This window comes from Fusarium phalaenopsidis (genome assembly GCF_050370095.1).
Source record: "Fusarium phalaenopsidis strain FUZ10S chromosome Unknown contig_32278, whole genome shotgun sequence".
NCBI classification, from domain to species: Eukaryota; Fungi; Ascomycota; class Sordariomycetes; order Hypocreales; family Nectriaceae; genus Fusarium; species Fusarium phalaenopsidis.
The window spans coordinates 713516-732608 of NW_028145417.1; the positions used below are offsets into that span (position 1 = coordinate 713516).

Consider the following 19093-nt stretch of genomic DNA (forward strand, 5'->3'; position numbering starts at 1 on the left):
AGAGAAAAAAAAGCCCAACGGGTTGGAGGGGGGTGCGACGAGGGTAGCGATGCAACGGCGGACAGGGGATTACAGACAGCGTCAGACCGTGCAGTTTGAGGGCAAATTAAAGACAATGAGATGTAGAAGAAAGATTGAGAGAGAGGCAGAAGCTAAGCAGGACAGCATCGGCACAAGGACAAAACAGACAAGTCGGGTTTGGCGCCAATACACCTGACCTGACCCGACTCGACTCAAGTGAATGAAGCGAAGCAAGCAGGGACATGACGCTTATCGCAGCCAAGAATGGCTCGAGAACGCCCGCGACCAGTGCACGCGATAGCCGTAGCCGTATGCCCCTAGGGACCAGCAGGGATCGTCGATGCCGATACACACCTGCCCAAGCCAGTATGGTCATTGGTAACGCTCCATGTCGGCTGTACCGTCTGCAGCAGCAGCACTGCAATCATGGAACCAAACCAGATCCCCACGCGAGGCACCAGACACCAGACGGGCGCTACGGTAACTGGCTAGTCCGTTCTCGTAGTGGTAGGGTCGTTGTTTTGGTGGTGTCCTGTCCTCTCAAACAACAGCCGTGGCTGCCATGGCAGTCCAACCGTCCGAGACAGCAGACACGAGCAAGCATGAGTTGACGTCTTTGTTACTCCGGAACGCAAGGCAAGACAGGCAGCGTCTATCGTGACATTTGAGCAACTCGCATGCCCCCCTTGCTGCAGCTGTCTTGTCTTGTCTTGTCCCACCCCAATCTCCACTCCACTGCTAAAGTCACCCTTGCCCGCAGACGGACTCGCGAGACTCCATCGGCCAGGCCTTGATTTTTTTTGCTATGGGGCGGTGGAGAAAAAAAAAGGTGTTCACGAGACCAAACTTGATTGAGAGGGGGGAGAGTGTGTATGTGTATGTGGTGCAACCAGAGATGATGCAGAGGGAGAGAATGATACCTGGGAGTCAAAGGAAGTTACTTCTGTACCTAGGTACCTACTTGGTGAGGTAAGCTGTTCCTGATCTCTTCTGCTAGCACTTTATTACCTTACCCACGAACCATTGCCGTTACTTAACGGCACGATATAATTAGGTAGACAGCTTGACTAAACTCTCGGTCTATTGTTATCATGTGTTATCATCCAATCTCACATCTTGCAAACTAGCAAAGTAACTATTCTCCGCTCAAACCCGCCCGTTGACCTGCATGGTGCGGTGCACATCACCCATCCTTATCTTATCGCTCCACCGAGGAAAAGTCCACTGCACGTCACATCTTCAACACCAAACCTATCAACCTCGAGCTCGTCAGATCCAGCGCGTCCTAGCTATCATATCCACTCAATTGATCTAGACTTTCACATCTATCTAAGATGACACATCCATCATGACGAGTCCACATCCAAGCGTCGCCGTTCTCTCCACCGCAAACGAGTCCCTCGCGCCAGTCCTCCCCATCCTCAACGCCTTTGCCCACCGCCATAGGAATCAGCACCACTCCTCCCACTGGTGGTCTTCCTTTTCTCTCGTCCGTCGCGCTGCGCGAAATCTCTCGACCGACCTCACATCTCGCCCCCGGCCCATCAAGAACAAGAACAAACCTGGAAATGTCGAGGGCGACAACCATCCAGCTCTGGCGCGCGCAAAGTGGATGATTCGCCATGTAGTCCCCCGCACATACATGTACGTCCATACTATCCTACCCGCAGGTCGGCCATATAGTATGCGCCTGGTCGCAGTAACCTCACTGTGCGCATTTCATGTAACTAACTACCCGTTTCTTCAACAGCGCCTTTTCCCAACTCGCCGCCGACAACCAACATGCCCCCCTCGGCCTTCTCCTCCTCTCTGTCCTCGCCCGCATCAACCGTATCCTCTCCGACCTCGTACCCGCCGATCAAAACGCAATACCTACATCTTCAGCTTCAGCCTCAGCAAAGCCAACTACTACCGGTACAATTCTCTCCTCTAATTCCCAAACTTCAACCCCTGCCGAGACAGATAGCCCTGATATAGACATGGGAGTTACCATTTCGCGCAATGAAGTGCTACCCATTCGGAAGACGATTACATCACAACCGGAAACCAAACCAGACGCCTACCTAACAGAGCCTCCTTCCAAGGAGCGCAAGCTCAAGAGTCTAACAAAAGACACCAAGAGGAGCTCGTCAAAAGATTCAGCTAAGGATAAACCCAAGAAAAAGAAGAAAAAGGGTGGCGACGCACTCTCAAGTCTCTTCGGCTCACTATGATCTCTGCCTTCAGTCAAATACAACTTCAGTCGCATACCCCACCATCCATATATCACAGTCACATCTCACAAAATACATGTCAGACATGCGCCTTCAGAGTAGAAAAAAAGTATCATTCATTATAAACACAAGACGCACAAGTAGAAAAGCATCGAACCGGCGAATATCCATACAAGGCCTCCACTCCCTCCCTTCTTTCTTTCTTTCGTTCCGCCCAGTGCAAAGAGAGGTGTGATTGATCCTCATTTCCTCCAGTCCTATTGCGCCTCTTTCGCAAGATCCTCCCTCGCGCCGTTGGGCTGAACGTGCGCATCGTCTTTGCCGTGTCCAAGTCCCAAGAAACAAGAATAGTCGTCGCCCACTCCCGTCACAAGCTCCCCTTGGCCGCTTCCCGTCAATAAAGGCTCCCGAAAACATCTTCCCAGTACATCTGCTCCCTAACTTGCATTTCTTTTTTCGTAGTCTTCCTGTATTGCTTTTCGTAACCATGAGATTGCCTCCCCCTCGGCATCTACGCAAAGAGCCGCTAAGTGGGTGGTAGGTTAAGCGTACGGACGATACGACCAAATGCGAGCCTTCATGTCGCCAGATCCTGTGGCAAAGTAGCCACCCTGGGGGCTCGGCGCAACCGAGATGACAGAGTTCTTGTGTCCCTGCAACATGAGTTGCGTTGTGCCCGTCCGGGGATCCCAGAACTGCACGCCGCGATCCTTGGATCCGGACAGAACCCAGTTCGAGTCAGGGGTGAGCGCAACCGAGAGAACAAAGTCACGGTGGCCCTCAAACGTCTTGACGCACTTGCCGCCCTTAGGGCCAGGCTGGTTTCCTTGACGAGGGGCACTGAGCTCCCACATCTTGATAGTCCGGTCAAGACTGCCAGAGACGAGGTCCTTGCCGTTGGGCGAGAAAGCGACCGAGTACACACTGTCCTTGTGGCCGTCAGGTCCTTCAAGACGCTCAACGAGGAAGCCCGAGTGAATGTCCCAGACACGCACGCTCTTATCGAGGGAGCCTGCGGCAACAAACTGAGTGTCAGGAGAGATGGCAACAGTAGTAACGCCGTCCTCTATCGTGAGAGTGAGTGTGTTGCTACCCTGCTCAATATCCCACAGGCGAACGGTCCTGTCACCACTACCCGAGGCAATCGTTCGTCCGTCGCGAGCGAAGTCTAGCGAATAAATATCCTGCTCATGGCCAGAGAAGTGGTTGCGAATCGTTCGGGTTTGGATGTCCCAGACCTTTGTAGTAAGTTAGTGTTTGCTCTAATAGTATGGAGGTGAGTATTGATAGAATACTTACGCGAATAAGCTTGTCTTCTGCGCCAGTAGCGAGGTAACGACCGTCAGGACTGAAGCAGACACTTCGGATGTAGAGATCGGCGCTCATGTCGGAAGCATTGTGGTCCTCAAGAACACAAACCTTCTCACCAGTCTGCACGTCAAAGATCTGGGCAGATCGGTTGCAGCCAGTTGCAACATACTTTCCATCGTGACTGAACCTCACACAGCAAACCACACTTTCGTGGTTGAGAGAGTGGACAAGGTCGACATCAAGAACGCGCTGCACTTGAGGGTTGAAGATGGCATACCAGTCCTGGCCCGTCTTCTTGTTGTGGGGAGCCACAGCATCAACTTCGAGATCGCCCAGAGCGTTTCCCACGGGAGGAGCGCGAGGGCCCCCCATGCGAGCGTGGTCGGGAGTCGGGTGGCTAACCTGAGGCGACGCCGCGTTTCCGGGATACGGGACTGGAGTGTTAATCTGAGGAGTCGCGGGTCCGACGGCATTAGGAGGTCGGCCGATACCTCGTCGGCCGGGGCCAGGAGAGGCAGTGCTCTGAGGAGGCTGAGGAGCCATACCGTTGGAGACTGGGCCTGGAGGGTAGCTCTGAGAGTAAGGAGCCTGCTGGGCATTGGGGTGAGGGGGAGGGACAGGAAGGCCAGGGGGCCCCTGACCCATCTGGTGTTGAGGTCCCATCTGCTGCTCCTGAGGAGGGGCATGGCCCTGCTGCGATGGTTGCTGCTGTTGTCCGCCCTGTGGCTGCTGCTGCTGGCCTTGCTGCTGACCCTGCTGAGGAGGTGCAAGACCAGCCTGGCTGCCACCAGCCATTATGCCACTGAAGAGACCATTGCCGGGGGCGATAGATGGAGGCTGCTGGGAGGGTGCAGCGTGCTGCGGAGGTCCGGGGAGGCCGGGCTGGGGGGCACCTTTTCTGGCCGCCTCGAGCTGGTGTCGGAGCATGCTAATCTCCTCCTCATACCTATAGATCGAGAGGTTAATGCGCTGTCAAACTTTTCAGCTCGCGCAACACAACTCACTTTTGCTTAAGGGTCATATGAGTCTGCTCCATCTGGTAAACCTTCTCTCGCACGAGCTGCATCTCGCTGACTTGCGCTGCGACTGTTTAAACGAGTCAGCGACGTCCAAGGAAAAAAGTGCGCTGCCGCGGTGACATAGCTAGACAATTAGACATACTCTGGTGCTCAAAGCCCTCGGTCTGGCGCGACTGGTTCTCAAACTCCTGCCTAATCTCGTTGAGCAAGTCATTGAGACGATTCGAGCTCCCTGGGGGGGCTGCCCCCATTCCCCGATGCTGGTACATCGACATTGCGCAAGGCGGGTCTCAGCGACGAGTTCGGTAACGACGCTTGCCGCGAGGCCGAGATGGACCAAAAACGCGATGGGAGATCGGAACGGACGAGAAGCGGATCGTAGTCGATATCTTTTCGCGTGCGGCGCGAATTATCGAGTTTTGGCGCGCGCCGTTGGACGTAGAGGACAGCGCGAGGCTGGGTGCCAAGGTGGTTTTGATGACCACGACAACCAACGACGCGAACGCGAACGCGGGACGTTGACGAGAAAGGCGTCGGTAAGAAAACTTGACTCGATAGGCCCGAGGTGGACAAGGGCCGGTGAGTATCGTAGCGAGTATGCGACTGGAGATGGAGAGTTGATCCCGAGCCCAGAGTCGGATGGTTGGGATGGGTGGGTTAGGCGCGATGATGTTGTTGGAAGGTGGAAGGGGGAGGAAAAGGGCTCTTCAAGAAAAAAAAGGCAGCACCCGATGGAGGTGCTGGAGGTGTGCTAAGGCCAAGCAGCGTGGTACGGCGCTGTACTAACAGGCTCGTGCACGGAAGGTGCAGGGGAGGTGTGGGTGCCGCAGCAATAAGTGGGGCGGCTGGAACTACGCCGAACGGAGACCAGGAAGAGCAAGCCTCGCCTTTGCCAAGGTGAGAGGGTGAGCGCCTCCATTTGAAGATCCCTGTAAGCCTCTATAAATCGTGCTGCAAAGACTGTTGAAAGGAACGGGCCTAATGGAACGTGCTGCATATGTGTTGGATGCTAGATGAGAGAAGCCACGAGCTCTCAAAATGTGGACGGGAGCCGCTGAGGGGGTGGACTACCGGTACCTAGGGCAGCGATATGGGGAGAGGTTAGGTTGCCGGGCGGTCGCAGGGGACATGCAGCAAGGCTAGGTAGCGGTACTTTAAGCGGCGACTGCAGGTGGGGCGGCTGTACGGGGCCGAATCGGGGGGCAAGCAGGGGCAGGAGCTCTCACTCTCCGTCATGTGCCTCATCACGTTTCAGCGACCTTGGGACGGATTCGAGTGCCTTGTCAGCCTGTTGTGTGCATCCCTCTAGTGCCCCAGGGCTACCGCATCCCTGCGATCCTGGCGATATCTTGGTGACCCGGAGTGGGGTCCCCTTTGCGGATGTGGACCAGGGCCGGGGATGAGTGGGGACCGGGCACGGTCGGTGGGGTCGAGGTACATGCCCACGGTGCAGGGTACTTGCAGCCAACGTACCTGCCGTCCCGACGGAAGCGCACACACCCTCCAGCTTGACCTGGCGCCGGGCACATGCAGTGGATCCTGGGAGGAAGGACGGGGCTTGCTGCGGGTCAGCCGCTGACTTTCGAAATCGTCTCCATGTGGCTGAGGAGATGACCCTTGTCCTCCCAGACCTGGCGCTGGCTTCTCTCTGGTGGTTCGCCCAAATTGATTGCGGTCTTCTAAAGAGCCTCCTTCGCCTAATAACTGGGGACCTTTTCTCGACTCACGCCTCCCTTCCTTGGCATGCACTCCCTCCGCCTGGGATGCAACACCGCGACAGATCCTGGGGTGCCCAGCGCCCAGGTACTGGTCGAGGCGGGAAGAGTCGCCACTATCATCAGCCACTGAGCTCTCGCAGATGCCCCCGGCCGAGATATCGAGATGAGGAAACGAAGTATGAGCGTGAGGGGTGGTTTCAGCGTCATCGGAGCGCTGCCCGAAGCTCCATCCCTGATGCATCCTTCAGACGAAGCACCCTTGTGGCAGAAGATGCTACGATTTCACTCGAGGACCTGATGCAGATAAATACCCTCGCGTCGCCGTGTCTATCGCTGTGATATAAGCCGGGACCTGTATACTACGTTTCCTTTGAAGCTCACGATCTACAGGTGCGCCATTCGCAACACCAATGTCGCGACACCTCATGGCACGATGGAAAACATCGTCGTTAGGCCAAGTCCCCATGTGTCCGTCTACGCTAGTGGCTATGGGGTTTGACAAGCGAGCTGCAGCATCCCCTGCTCAGTGATGGCATCCATTTATGCTGCGCAACATACCCTATAGAGCTATGGGAGATTCCCTCGACAACGTTCTCTCTGGTGACACCCTCGCAGCGTGTCGTCAACATCATGCAGGCTTACTTGTGCGGGACTGCATGCTTCTACATTGCAGCTAAGCACCATTACGATGGTTGAAAATGACAAGTATAGGACACGCATATCGGGGTCCCCAACCAACACAATTCCCAGGGTGCGGCCAAGAATTACGAAGGGTCAACATCCCCAACCCACCCGTTCCTCACCGGCCAACAAAGAGACCCGCGTGGAAAACAGGAATGAGGGTGTGTTCCTCAGTGGTAGCCTACACCAGCGGCCACCCCGACCCTGGCGAATTGCTTGCATGTCAAAGAGCCGCGCCGCCACCAAGACACATGTATCCTGACGGCAAGGTGTGATAGGGTGGGTATATATCCTCTGGCAACTCGGTGTAACGCCTGTGCGCCGGCTGACGAGAGGTGACTGGTGCCACATTTCCAGTGGTGATGAGGACAAAGTTGGATTATCTGGCGGGCCGACGAGGAATAGAACTATACAGCATAGCTGGGCGGCGTCTAAGCCGAGGAGCGCAGACGCCACAGTTATGGAACTATCAAGGTTATTTTTTGTCCGTGTTGGAATTTTGAGGTGCAGGGGCACACATGAATGATTCAAGATACATGGCGATCATTCGCATGGAACACGACTCGAAGAGACTACTCAAAGGGGAAAACGAAGGAATCTGCTGAGTCAGTCTAAAGTCAATCTGGGGAAACATGGCCAAGGAGAATATCGAGTATTTTTCCGATTGATAATCCGGGGTTTCAAGCTACCCGTCCGAGTGGACGGGATAGATAAGCCAAGCAGCGCCGGTCAAGGCCGGTCTGACCCGGTCAGGCTTTCCCAGGACCGGCGGACTCGGTTTGAAGCTGAAACGGAGATGAGAAAGCATACTGGTCACAGTGAAATGTCACGAAACTGCAGGGTTCAGCGGGCAAAGTGTTCATTGAAACGGTGCCGAATACATACCATCAGGGAAATGCTAAACATTTGGCAGACGAGGCGCCAACGGTGTATTCGCAGTAAACTCTCGGAACAACAGAGAACCGGCACACCGGTGAGTAGATATTCAGAGCTCTCATGGCCGGATCACTCTGATTCGTCATAAGTCTACGGCGGGCTCAAAGACGCCGTGGTTATCCCCGGGCTCGACAGTCCGTAGACCGACCGGCATTTTCGTCCGTCAAGAGCCGACCGGGCGGGCACGCCACAATCCCACCCGTGGGTTAGGGGTCTTTGGAGCTCCCGTCGACTGTAAATCAGGAGGTACGTACCTCAACTCAGCCCAACGTTTTCCCCGACGTATTCGTTTCCGTATCCCCACCCTCACAACTATTTATGCCCTCTTTTACACGGGTTGACCGGTTGGTTCCTAGCAAGCTTCCAATCGAAGAGCATAATTACTGGCTTTTTTCACATGCCGTGCCGGTTTTTTGTGCCTGGACAGACAGGGGAATAGGAGTTTGTTGGAGGTTAATCCCGGGTTCCACAGCTGCCCACCGCTTGTTGTATGTCGTCAGTGCAAACAATTCATTTTTGAGGCTGTCGATACTCTGTGGTGTTGTTGGTGATTCATGGCATGTCTGGCTGCTTTTAATGATCAATTCACTTGAATTGAGAACTTTGCGGTGTTGATATACAACTGAAGTCAATGCCAATTGATCAACAGAACAATATTACCGATCAACCAGCTGAACAGCGTCTATTCCATGCCTGCTGCGGCACAGAAAGCCCATTCAATGATGCATTTAGAAGTCGTTCGATGTCTCGTTCTCGGGATGCTGGGGGATTCAAGGTCATCTCCGTCGCTGATTGGCAGACGAATGCTCGGGCCCGTGCCAGCCGAAACAGGCCACCACACACAGCAGGGCATGGGAGGCTCTGAACCCTTGGAAAATGTTCCATTTCCCACTGTGAATCCACCGATGAGCGCCTAGCCGCCTTGGTCCTCTTTCTCCCTGGAACGAGGACCTGTCCAGACGGGCTACTTCGGAGCCGTTGGTCTTCCATCATGCGATTCTGCTCCAAAGACGACCGTTGCTTGCACCGGCACTTGGCACATCTCATCTCATTCCCCCTTCGCGTTGCTCACAGACCAACGAGGAATTCGCCAATAGGAATGTTTGAGTTCCTGTATTCGTATTTACGACTTGATCAAAATAAAAAAATTTGCTTCACTTTGGTTCTGATGATGCTCTTTGTTAGAGGAAACAACAAGACGTCAATCGCAACAAGAACAACCTCATCATGAGATTCAATTCTAGAACCTCCCCTTTTAAACGATCCAATTGGCTCAATCGAGCTCTACAGGCTTGCTCAGGACCCTTTCCAATTCCAACCTCCCCCCCACACACCTCATCCAAGCACCCCTGACCAGAAACGTCCGCCCCGCGCCGCAAGCCGCCGAAAGGGACCCCAGTATCGGACAATGCCAGTTGCACTGATGGACTTTGCAGATAAAAGAAGGCGAGGTCCCTCCCTCCTCGAGTTGGTTGATCTTTAGTTCTCGTCGGGGACTCGGGTTGTTTTTGGTGCCCGCTCTGTTTCACTGTTTCTCTTGCTTCGAGGGTAATAGCAACCTCAATCTCAGTCATTGACTTACACCTGCACGTCAACACGACCTCCTTATCAACCGCCATCACATCATCTACCTAGCTTGGCAATTCGCTTCCCCAGTCGCCCATCATGGACGTCGTCCTCGAGGTTGTCGACACCTTCATCGCCGACTACGGCTATGCCTACTTCCATCCGAGGCAGCCGACTCCCTACGACTTCCCTGCATCCTCCAATGCGACCGAATTGTCCGCCCAGGCCGCCTTTTCTACTTGGACTTATAAGCCCGCCACAAAGTTCATAACGCTTGAGCCTCCCCAGGCTGCGTACATGAGCGCATGGGATCGCGATAACCCTCTCCGCCAAGCTCTTACTCTGTACCTCATCACATGGTGGGTGCTCATGACAACCAACGACTCGATACTCAACTGACACTTGACAGGATCTTTGGACTGGCCGTCTACTTCATCGTCGCCACCCTCTCATACATCTTCATCTTTGACAAGCGCACCTTCAACCACCCCCGCTTCATCAAGAATCAGGTCCGCCTCGAGATGATCCAGGCCAACAAGGCCATGCCCGTCATGGCCGTCATCACGGCGCCCCTGTTCCTCCTCGAGGTCCGCGGCTATGGCAAGCTCTACGACACCACCGAGGATGGTCCCGGCTTCTGGTACGACATCTTCCAGTTCCCGCTCTTCCTCCTCTTCACCGACTTCTGCATCTACTGGGCCCATCGATGGCTTCACCACCCCTGGGTCTACAAGCACCTGCACAAGGCTCATCACAAGTGGATCATGCCCACGCCTTTCGCTAGCCACGCCTTCCACCCTCTCGATGGCTTCACCCAGTCGCTGCCCTACCACATCTTCCCCTTTATCTTCCCCCTTCAAAAGATGGCCTACGTCGCCCTCTTCGTCTTTGTCAACCTCTGGTCCGTCATGATCCACGACGGCGAGTACCTCACCAACAACCCTATCGTCAACGGTGCCGCCTGCCACTCGCTGCATCACTCGCGCTTCGAGGTCAACTACGGCCAGTTCTTCACTGCCTTTGACCGTCTCGGCGGTACTTACCGCATGCCCGAGCAGTGGATGTTTGAGCGTGACATGAAGATGTCCGAGAAGAAGTGGAGAAGCGAGGTTGAAAAGGTGGACGAACTCATTGAGGAGATCGAGGGCGATGACAACCGTACCTACGGCCCGCCCGACACCAAGAAGACACAATAAATGACCTGGTCCTGGTCATTTGCTCAAACCCCTTGGCAGCCCCAGATCTGCTTACGGATAAGCTGGATCTGAGATCCTGGCGAATCCACGGCACTTCGAGATAACCGGGATATTCATGTCTCTGGAAGAAGACCTCACTTGAAGCACCTATAAGCGTGCAGCCTTGATGGCAACTCGAAAGCACCAGGTCGCGCTGGTGAACTCCCCTGTACATAGTTTCTGACCTGTATATATTGGTCCACACTCGTTCTTCAAGGCGTTGGGCGGATGGTACGATTCTTGACGACTGATTGATTTGCATATTTGATACTCGGAGACTAGAAAACCAAAAAGAGAAAAAAGTCCAAGATCTGACTGGGGAAAAAAGGTCTACTCCGACCAGGTGTTGTAATAATAATTCCTCTTAAACTCCTCGCCTCGCAGACTTTCAAGTGACTGCTGGGCCTCTGGTAGAGAACCGCTGATCCCTCTTCCCGAAACCAAGAAAATCCTGAGTGATAAAACATAAAGAAATCGACAAGTATAGGAAAACTGCATCCGGTGTGCCAACGTAGAGGTCAGGCCATGCTCATGTCTGAACAAGGCGCATTTCGTCGTAATAGTGGTAGAGTCGAGCAACGTGTTGTCTTCGAGTGGTGATCGAGTTCAGCCGCCGCCGTTTTTGTAATAAAGAAGTTATAGTGCGTGGTAATAGGCCTTTGTCGTCATCCCGGCGCTTATGAAAAGCTCACAAACTTGGGATCCCTCGGCCGTCCGTCGGCACCAATACCGTTGGCCTTGAATCGGTTCTCCATGTACACCTTCCTCGCCTGGTCAAAGTTCATCCTCCTCTTCTTCATGATGGCCAGGACCTCAGCCTTGGCCGCATCGTCGAGTCCTGCGCGCGAGTCGCCCGCCTCGACGTTGCCCGACAGGTCAAAGTTGCTACTCGACAGACCCGCCTCGATGTCATCGGCAAAGCTGTTAGGAAGCCGTGAGTAGAGGTAGTTGGCGCCAGGGAGTCGCGGTCGTATTTGCTGGAGGTGGGGAAGCCAGCGGGCGCGGGTGAAGAAGAGGACGGTTCCCAGGATCAGGGAGAAGACGGAGATGGAGTAGAGGAGGTACGACATGGTGGCGATTTGTGTATTTGATATATTCGTTATGATAAAATCGGGTATTGATCGAATTAATTAAAGTTATAGAAGAGCAAGTAGCGTAGAGTAAAGGGACTGATGAGTCGAAAAGAGAGGAACTGCGGAGTCGCAGGCGAAAGTTGGATGTGAGACAAGGGAGATCTATCAAAGTTGCATGATAGACCCTTAGTGCCCTCTTCAGGAGCGTCGAGGTCGCAAAGTGTCAAAAAGGGCGTCGTTGATCGTCGTCGTTTCTCTTTCGCCCTCCGTGGATCCGAAAGGTTGAGCGAGGGAGATGAAGTTCTTTGTTCTCGGAAGACGGGACGCTGACGTGCCCCGTGGCTCCCTCCCGCCCGTCCCCAATCACCCGAGCCACGCGGCGCATCCCCATTGCGACTGATTGAATGACTGACCTGACCTTTGCACAGCCACAGCCCACTACTTGCCCGCCCGCGTTGCATTCAATTAACGCCGATAAGCACGTCACGGGTGATAGCCAACTTGGAGGGTCGGCGCTAAACCCACCTCGTTTCGTTAAGCGAGCCCAGCCCACGAAGTTTGGAATTTTGAAGCCCTGGATACCATTTCGAGATCAACCTCAATCGTCGAAAGCCTCACCCTCCCCGGCCAATCTTCACGACAGAACCACAGTCAAAATGCCTTCCGCTCAGCTCCCCAACATTTCCTCGGACCTGGTCTGGGAGATCGTCCGTGAGTCTCGTCCCCCTTATTGAACGGCATATTTCGACGCCGTCGAACAAAATGCGCCAGAGTTGGTGGAATTGGGTTTACTGAAACGTTTTTTTTGCGATTGCGCAGGCAACAACAACTCCTTCTCTGCTAAGAGCAAGAAGAATGGCGGTGTCCAGTTCTCCCGTGACCCCCTTAACCTGACCAACATCAGCTCCCGAAAGGTATGACAATCTCTGAAAGTTTGGAGGGGTTATCAAATGTTGAATCATGTGGGCTAACTCTGTGACAGCACGCTGGTTTCGTCAACGACAAGGTACGACTACGATGAGCACACGTCGACGCACGAGCGAGGGGAAGCTAAACAAAAGGAATTTACAGGCCGTTGGTATCTCCGCCGGTGAGAAGGGCGAGGTTGTCGTCACCACCAAGAAGGCTCAGCCCAACAAGCCCGCCCAGAACACCACCCAGACCTCTTACAGCGCCGTCAAGTCCAACCGCAAGTAAGTTTTGGACATGTGCTCCGGTTGCGACGGAGAGATCCCCCCCGAGGACTGCGCTGACTTTCATCTCAAAGGACCTACCAGGCTGTTGCCAACCAGGTCGCCAAGAACAGCTACCGCCCTGACCTCCGCGCCGCTGCTGTCGAGCGTGCTTCCGCCATCAAGCGATCCAACAAGCCCGTCAAGCCCGAGCCCGAGCAGAAGCTCCGCGGCAACAAGGCCAAGAAGGCTGCCGCCGCTGCTGAGGAGAACTAGAAGATGGCTCAGCAATTGGTGGTAAAGAAGGACCCCTCCCACCAAGCAGCAGAGCCTCAATACAACCTCTGATGCGCAGGTGGAGGAGGAAAGGCGAGGATGAATAAGACTTGGGAAATGGAGCCGGCGAGACAAGCTGCATAGCTCTAATCCTGATGAGTAAAAAAAAAGGGATTATCAGGGAGGGCAAAAGAGCATCAACCGAGGTCTCTGGGTCATTCACGGCTGGAGTTGGCATTTGTACTCAAGATGAATGAATATCCGGTCAGCAACAATGCTGGCAACCCCAAAGTCAAGTCCCCGTTCCAAGTGCGCATGTGTTTCCTAGTACGTGAGAATACACCCGGCGACACACGTGTCAATTTGCAAGGTTAGGTTGTGCAAGGCGCCTGTCGCTTGAGGTGAGCGGCTGAAAGATTGCCGTCGTGTCGTCATAAATATCCGCACAGCTCACAAGCGAGGCTCTTCGTGGAGATGCCTGCATGTTTCTCGCAGACATCCCGAGTTGCCGCATGGACGTGTAAGTGAAACGGTGTTAGACTCGGCTCATGAATCGGCGCCACGAGATACCGAGGATCATGCCAAGTCTGACCTGGTGCGTTTTCGCCGAGGAAGAGAAGACGGCAACAAGACGTCACCTCCCGCTCCCGGATAAGTCCGGAGGGATGAGCCATGAGGTTAAAAATATCGGAAGGTGATTCGAGAGCTCAAGCGTTCACATAGCCGCGAGCCGGAATCCGTATCGCAGATCAAGTTCCTGGTGTTGACCGAGGTGTAGTAGATGCGCGATATGGTAGGTAAATGTCCACTTCGAAATCCGAGGCCGAACCCTGTTTTCGTTTCGACGCACGCATATGAAGCAAATCAAAGTCCGGAGGCCGGAGACTATTGTCTCTGAGGTACTGGCAAGGGGCTGATCATGTACCAGTACCAGTAGCCGTCGTGGGATTTGGAGCAAGCCTGAGTCTCAGATGGTTCGGTTTGTGAGCCCAAGGTGAGGCAACCAACCACCGAAGGTCAAACCCCAAACCCAGCCTGGATTACCATCTTGGGCAGTTTTGGAAGGGGGTGATGGGACGGCGGCCCTTTTTTATTCCTTTTCACCTTGCTGGCCTCGGGGGGTATGGCATTGTGTCCGGAAGGCTATCATTGCTGTAACGGATCAAGCCAGTCCCTGCAGCTGTAGCAGGACAGCCACGAATGAAAAAGGCAATAAAAAGCGCGTGGGATTTACCCCATGACATTACAAACCCGTATCATCTCACGCGGCCGTTTGTTACCTAGGGTGGTTGATGTGAGCGACTTTGTTTCAGCGCCCCTCTCCGCCCTACGGAGGCTCATCGGACATTCAAGCTAGCTTGCTTGGGTAGCTCCCGTGGTTGAGGGAAGACGGAGTTGGCTCGGGGTAAAGACCGACCATGGCTCGGGCTTGAAGCGGCCGGGGCCGGTCAGCCGTCCTGACGTGTGACTGAGCTGATGGGCGTGGGCGGGAGACGGTAACCCTTTGCTTGAGGAACCCAGCAGGCGTTGCAATTTTAAGATTGTCCAACGATGCATGGACGTAGCGCAATGTGATGCTTGTCGCGATCCATTGGATCCATGGATGGAGGGGAGGGGAGGGAGCTTTGGCCCCTGGGTAGCCCTTCCCCGCGGGCCCGGGGGCCAGTTGGCGGGAGACTGATGCGATACACAGGGCCCTGGATGGGAAGAAGAGGGGCGCGGGTCCGTAGAGCGTAGCCTCCTATTACTAGCCATCGTATGGTTGACGAGACGAAACGAGACGGGCGAGACGGGCGACCGGGAATCATGGTCCATTGATAGGTGTATGGGCAGAGGCACCGTGCTTCCATGTCTCCATAATCTTGGTTTGAGTGAGAGGAGAAGAGGCTTGTTACGCGCGCCCATGACTGCCCGCGCGGTCTGGTCTGCTCTGCACGAGGCTTTTGCGCCAGGTCACTCACAACTGGAGCGGATCGTCCAGGTGCGAGTGGGCGGGCGAGAGGGGGGCAAAAAAAGACCCGCGCTTAGGTGTTGTTTGCGGCTGGATGGATGGATATGCAAAGTCCATGATGGTGGAGGATATCATGAACAATGTCCCCTCCACCCTCACCCCGCCTTGATGAAAGGATTTTCTCGAAGGGGGGTCGGTGGAAGTACCTTTAGGCGATAACGTACTCGACTGCCGGACTCATCAATGACCGCAAGTGACACAGCTGGCGAAAGAGAGGGAGGATGATGATGCCGCGCCCTTGGTTCACCAGTTCGATAGGTCTGGGAGTGGGCGGTGGGTTTGAATAGTGGATGATGCCCCTCATTGATGGCCGCCTGTTGACTTCCATGACTGACCCTTGGCCCTTGGAGAGGAGAGCCCCTCCTGGCGGCGTGGCTTGCGATGGAACCCCCCACTAGAGCTACCTGCTCTTGTCTTGTTCCTTTCCCCGCCCGTGTCTGTCGCACATGTGTGCGCGCCAGAAGAAGGCGTGCGTGTGTGAGGTGATGATGGTCTCGGACATGTAAAAGCCCACGGCTGCAAGGTCCCCGGCCAGATCGGATGAGGCAAGATTAGAGAGACCCGGTACGTGGAGGTATTGGAACATGGCAGAGGCCTAAAGGGTACGTAGCCCAAGTTAGATGGACTCAAGCAGGAGCTGGGCCTCGCCCGCCTCGCCGTACTTGCCGCATGCTCCCCGGTCATCGCTTCATGCCGCCGTCCGTCGCATTCACGAGCATCCATCCATCCAATCCATATCTGCTTTAGTACTTGATCTCCCTCCTCCCACCTCCATCTGAACCCAAAAAACTTTGCCCTCTTCTCCTCTTCATTCATCCATCTCTTCCACTTCCTCTCCCACAAGCTGTCGTCTTGTCTCTCTTCACTCCTCATCACTTATACCCACTTCTTTCTTCACACACTCAGTCAAGATGGTCAAGGCTGGTACGTTCGACCTGAGCTCTGTTTCTGCCCAAACCCCGCCTTCTTCTTGGTGTTTTTGCTCATATACACCTCAATCTGACTCGAGAGAGCTCCTGTAACGGAATACTGACGTGTTTCTAGTGGTTGCTGGCGCCGCTGGTGGCATTGGCCAGGTATGTGCACTCACTCTCTAAACTACAATTCGCATACTGACTTCTTCCAGCCCCTTTCCCTCCTCCTCAAGACCTCTCCCCACGTCGACGAGCTTGCTCTCTACGATGTTGTCAACACCCCCGGCGTTGCCACCGATCTCTCCCACATCTCCTCCCGCGCCGTAGGTCGACCCCGGATTTCCCCAACAGGGGATGTTTCCCTTCCTCCGAGTCGCACTAGCCCTGCTCACATCCTTTGCAGAAGACCACTGGCTACCTCCCTGCCAACGACGGCGCTAAGGCTGCCTTCAAGGACGCCGACATTATTGTCATCCCCGCTGGCATTCCCCGTATGTGAGCCCCTTACCCCGGACGACCGCCGCTTCCCCCTCCCCCGGCTGTCCGACCCCGGAGCCCCTCCCCCAGTTTTGGCTCCTGACTGACCACCTTCCCCGCACAGGCAAGCCTGGTATGACTCGCGACGATCTCTTCAACATCAATGCTGGCATTGTCAAGGGCCTCATCGAGGTCGCCGCCGAGGTCGCTCCCAAGGCCTTCATCCTCGTCATCTCCAACCCCGTCAACTCCACAGTCCCCATCTCGGCCGAGGTTCTCAAGGCCAAGAACGTCTTCAACCCCCAGCGCCTCTTCGGTGTCACCACCCTCGACATTGTCCGAGCAGAGACCTTTGTCGCTGATATCGTTGGCGAGGCCAACCCCCAGAGCCTGACCATCCCCGTCATTGGTGGCCACTCTGGTGAGACCATTGTTCCTCTCTTCAGCAAGGCCTCGCCTTCTGTCTCTATCCCCGACGACAAGTACGATGCCCTCGTGAACCGCGTCCAGTTTGGCGGTGACGAGGTTGTCAAGGCCAAGGATGGTGCTGGTTCCGCCACCTTGTCCATGGCTTACGCCGGTTTCCGGTATGTTGCTCCGATTGTCGTCTCTTTCATCAATGGCTGACCCGAACGCAGATTCGCCGAGAAGGTCCTCCGTGCCGCCAAGGGCGAGACCGGCCTCATCGAGCCCAGCTACGTCTACCTTCCCGGTGTTCCCGGAGGTGAGGCTATCGCCAAGCAGACCGGCGCTGACTTCTTCTCCGTTCCCATTGAGCTCGGCGTGAGTTGAAAATCCTGAGTGTCTTGAAATGTTGAATTGGCTAACTTTACATAGCCCAACGGTGCTGAGAAGGCCATCAACCCTCTGGAGGGCATCACCGAGAAGGAGCAGGGCCTTCTGGCCAAGTGCGTTGAGGGTCTCAAGGGCAACATTACCAAGGGCATCAGCTTCGTCCACAACCCTCCCCAAAAGTGAATACCCCTATAAACATCTTTCCAATACCCAGTAAGAGGCTTCCAGAGAAGCCAAGGACACTCGAGTCGAGGTCCGCAACTATGGCGCTAGGGCATAGTAAATATGAATCATGACCACAATTGCTGATGAAATGGCTCTCTCTTACAGGCTGTGAAATGTCTCGGCGGCGTTGGTCGTGCCCGGTTTCTTCATGACCCCGGTCTCTCGGTCTTAGGGATTGCTGCAGGTATGGATGGAGTTTTGGTCAAGGCTTGGTCGAAGCCCTGGGCGGTGGTTGGCTCTTTTTATGCCCATGACAGCTGATAGTCGGGAATCTGGCGCGTTGTGGCTGGACTTGCATTAAGGGTATCATAATATTGTACCTAGGTAGACAGCTCTCCTAGGGCTTATTGGGAATAGTCTTGATTTGAAACACGGCTCCCGGTAACTCGTTGATCTCGGCCTGCACCGTGGTGTTGATGCCCAGAGCCGCCAAGGCGCCTCGAACGATGCCGCAGGGGAACCATAAGAACTGAAGCATGCACGGTCAGGACCGAGGGAAGGCAGACGACGGAATCACGGAAGAGGGCGGGGGACGTACCGGCTGAGCGCGGACTATGGCTTGGCCGCCTGCTTCTGTGCTCATGCGGGAGAAGGGCCGGAAGACGTTATCTGTCAAGACGTAGACACCCTAGATGAGTGCATGAGCATGATATCCCTCAGTGCGGTGGCGTCGCAACTTCGTACCCTATGATTCGTCTTTAGGTTGTCAATGTTCTTGCCAAATACCAGTGTCCACAGGTCTTTGCAGAGGAATTTGATAACGTCAAGGGTATCGTTGAACCGGGGCCGATCTCTTGAGAATCTGTTGCAGCATAAGCCATCAGGCCACAACATGCGCCGACCTGACACTTGTACCTCTCCACCAGCCCCTGGCCGACTCTATAGCCCAGCATTTCCAGACGATGATGTACTGCATCTAGATCCTCCTCCTGGTCCTTCCTCGTGGCGGTGCCAGCGACTACGCCGGCGGCATTAGAGCTCACGGCATGGCTCGTGGATGCGACATCTGCGGGTGTGCTGCTCGGGTCCGAGAGGGCCGTGTCTCGCTCGTGAGTGACGCGGTATGCGAGCGGCACGAGCTCAATAAGGAGGAAGTCTAAGCAGGATGAGCTTAGGAAGTTGGCGGACGGATCGCTCGAGTTGAAGGGAGGCATGACTGTCTCAAAAGACATGATAGGCGAGTCGGATCGGTTTGTATTGTTCGGCGCGCCTTGTGATACGGGGATCAGAGAAGAGTCGTGATGTTGAGAAGTGGGAATTGGTGAGCGTTCTCTGTCTGCTGGCCCCAAGCTACATTCACAGTACGTACTGCTCCAACTCTCCGAGCTGAGGGATGTCCAGCCAGGGGCACCCGTGCTTGCGCCGCCTGCACGTGCTGATAAGAAATGGATGGGGTGTTATCGGAGTCTTGGCAATCGCGGGGCTCAAGGTCGAGAGCGGCGCGGGGCAG

The 19093-nt window shown here is 54.9% G+C and overlaps 7 protein-coding genes across 7 annotated transcripts; 4 read left to right on the forward strand and 3 right to left on the reverse strand.

Moving 5' to 3' along the window:
* Positions 1-1369: 1369 nt before the first annotated feature.
* LRP88_00838 (uncharacterized protein) lies at positions 1370-2234 on the forward strand (the record flags this gene model as incomplete). The annotated part of the gene is made up of 2 exons (XM_083237542.1): positions 1370-1665; positions 1772-2234. 2 exons carry the CDS (start codon positions 1370-1372, stop codon positions 2232-2234), a joined length of 759 nt encoding a protein of 252 aa, XP_083106047.1.
* Positions 2235-2776: 542 nt separating this feature from the next.
* On the reverse strand, positions 2777-4839 carry LRP88_00839 (WD40-repeat-containing domain protein; the record flags this gene model as incomplete). The annotated part of the gene is made up of 4 exons (XM_083237543.1): positions 2777-3472; positions 3534-4491; positions 4550-4631; positions 4707-4839. 4 exons carry the CDS (start codon positions 4837-4839, stop codon positions 2777-2779), a joined length of 1869 nt encoding a protein of 622 aa, XP_083106048.1.
* Positions 4840-9564: 4725 nt separating this feature from the next.
* On the forward strand, positions 9565-10661 carry LRP88_00840 (sterol desaturase family protein; the record flags this gene model as incomplete). Its single annotated transcript, XM_083237544.1, has 2 exons — positions 9565-9824; positions 9875-10661. 2 exons carry the CDS (start codon positions 9565-9567, stop codon positions 10659-10661), a joined length of 1047 nt encoding a protein of 348 aa, XP_083106049.1.
* Positions 10662-11377: 716 nt separating this feature from the next.
* LRP88_00841 (DUF2015 domain-containing protein) lies at positions 11378-11770 on the reverse strand (the record flags this gene model as incomplete). Its single annotated transcript, XM_083237545.1, has 1 exon — positions 11378-11770. One exon carries the CDS (start codon positions 11768-11770, stop codon positions 11378-11380), a length of 393 nt encoding a protein of 130 aa, XP_083106050.1.
* A 659-nt stretch (positions 11771-12429) lies between these two features.
* On the forward strand, positions 12430-13221 carry LRP88_00842 (ribosomal L28e protein family-domain-containing protein; the record flags this gene model as incomplete). The annotated part of the gene is made up of 5 exons (XM_083237546.1): positions 12430-12484; positions 12593-12687; positions 12756-12779; positions 12845-12966; positions 13041-13221. 5 exons carry the CDS (start codon positions 12430-12432, stop codon positions 13219-13221), a joined length of 477 nt encoding a protein of 158 aa, XP_083106051.1.
* A 2922-nt stretch (positions 13222-16143) lies between these two features.
* On the forward strand, positions 16144-17601 carry LRP88_00843 (lactate/malate dehydrogenase; the record flags this gene model as incomplete). The annotated part of the gene is made up of 7 exons (XM_083237547.1): positions 16144-16156; positions 16277-16308; positions 16359-16469; positions 16550-16637; positions 16748-17210; positions 17262-17406; positions 17461-17601. 7 exons carry the CDS (start codon positions 16144-16146, stop codon positions 17599-17601), a joined length of 993 nt encoding a protein of 330 aa, XP_083106052.1.
* A 379-nt stretch (positions 17602-17980) lies between these two features.
* Positions 17981-18815, reverse strand: LRP88_00844 (transport protein particle component; the record flags this gene model as incomplete). The annotated part of the gene is made up of 4 exons (XM_083237548.1): positions 17981-18112; positions 18161-18271; positions 18328-18445; positions 18499-18815. 4 exons carry the CDS (start codon positions 18813-18815, stop codon positions 17981-17983), a joined length of 678 nt encoding a protein of 225 aa, XP_083106053.1.
* Between the last annotated feature and the right edge of the window lie 278 nt (positions 18816-19093).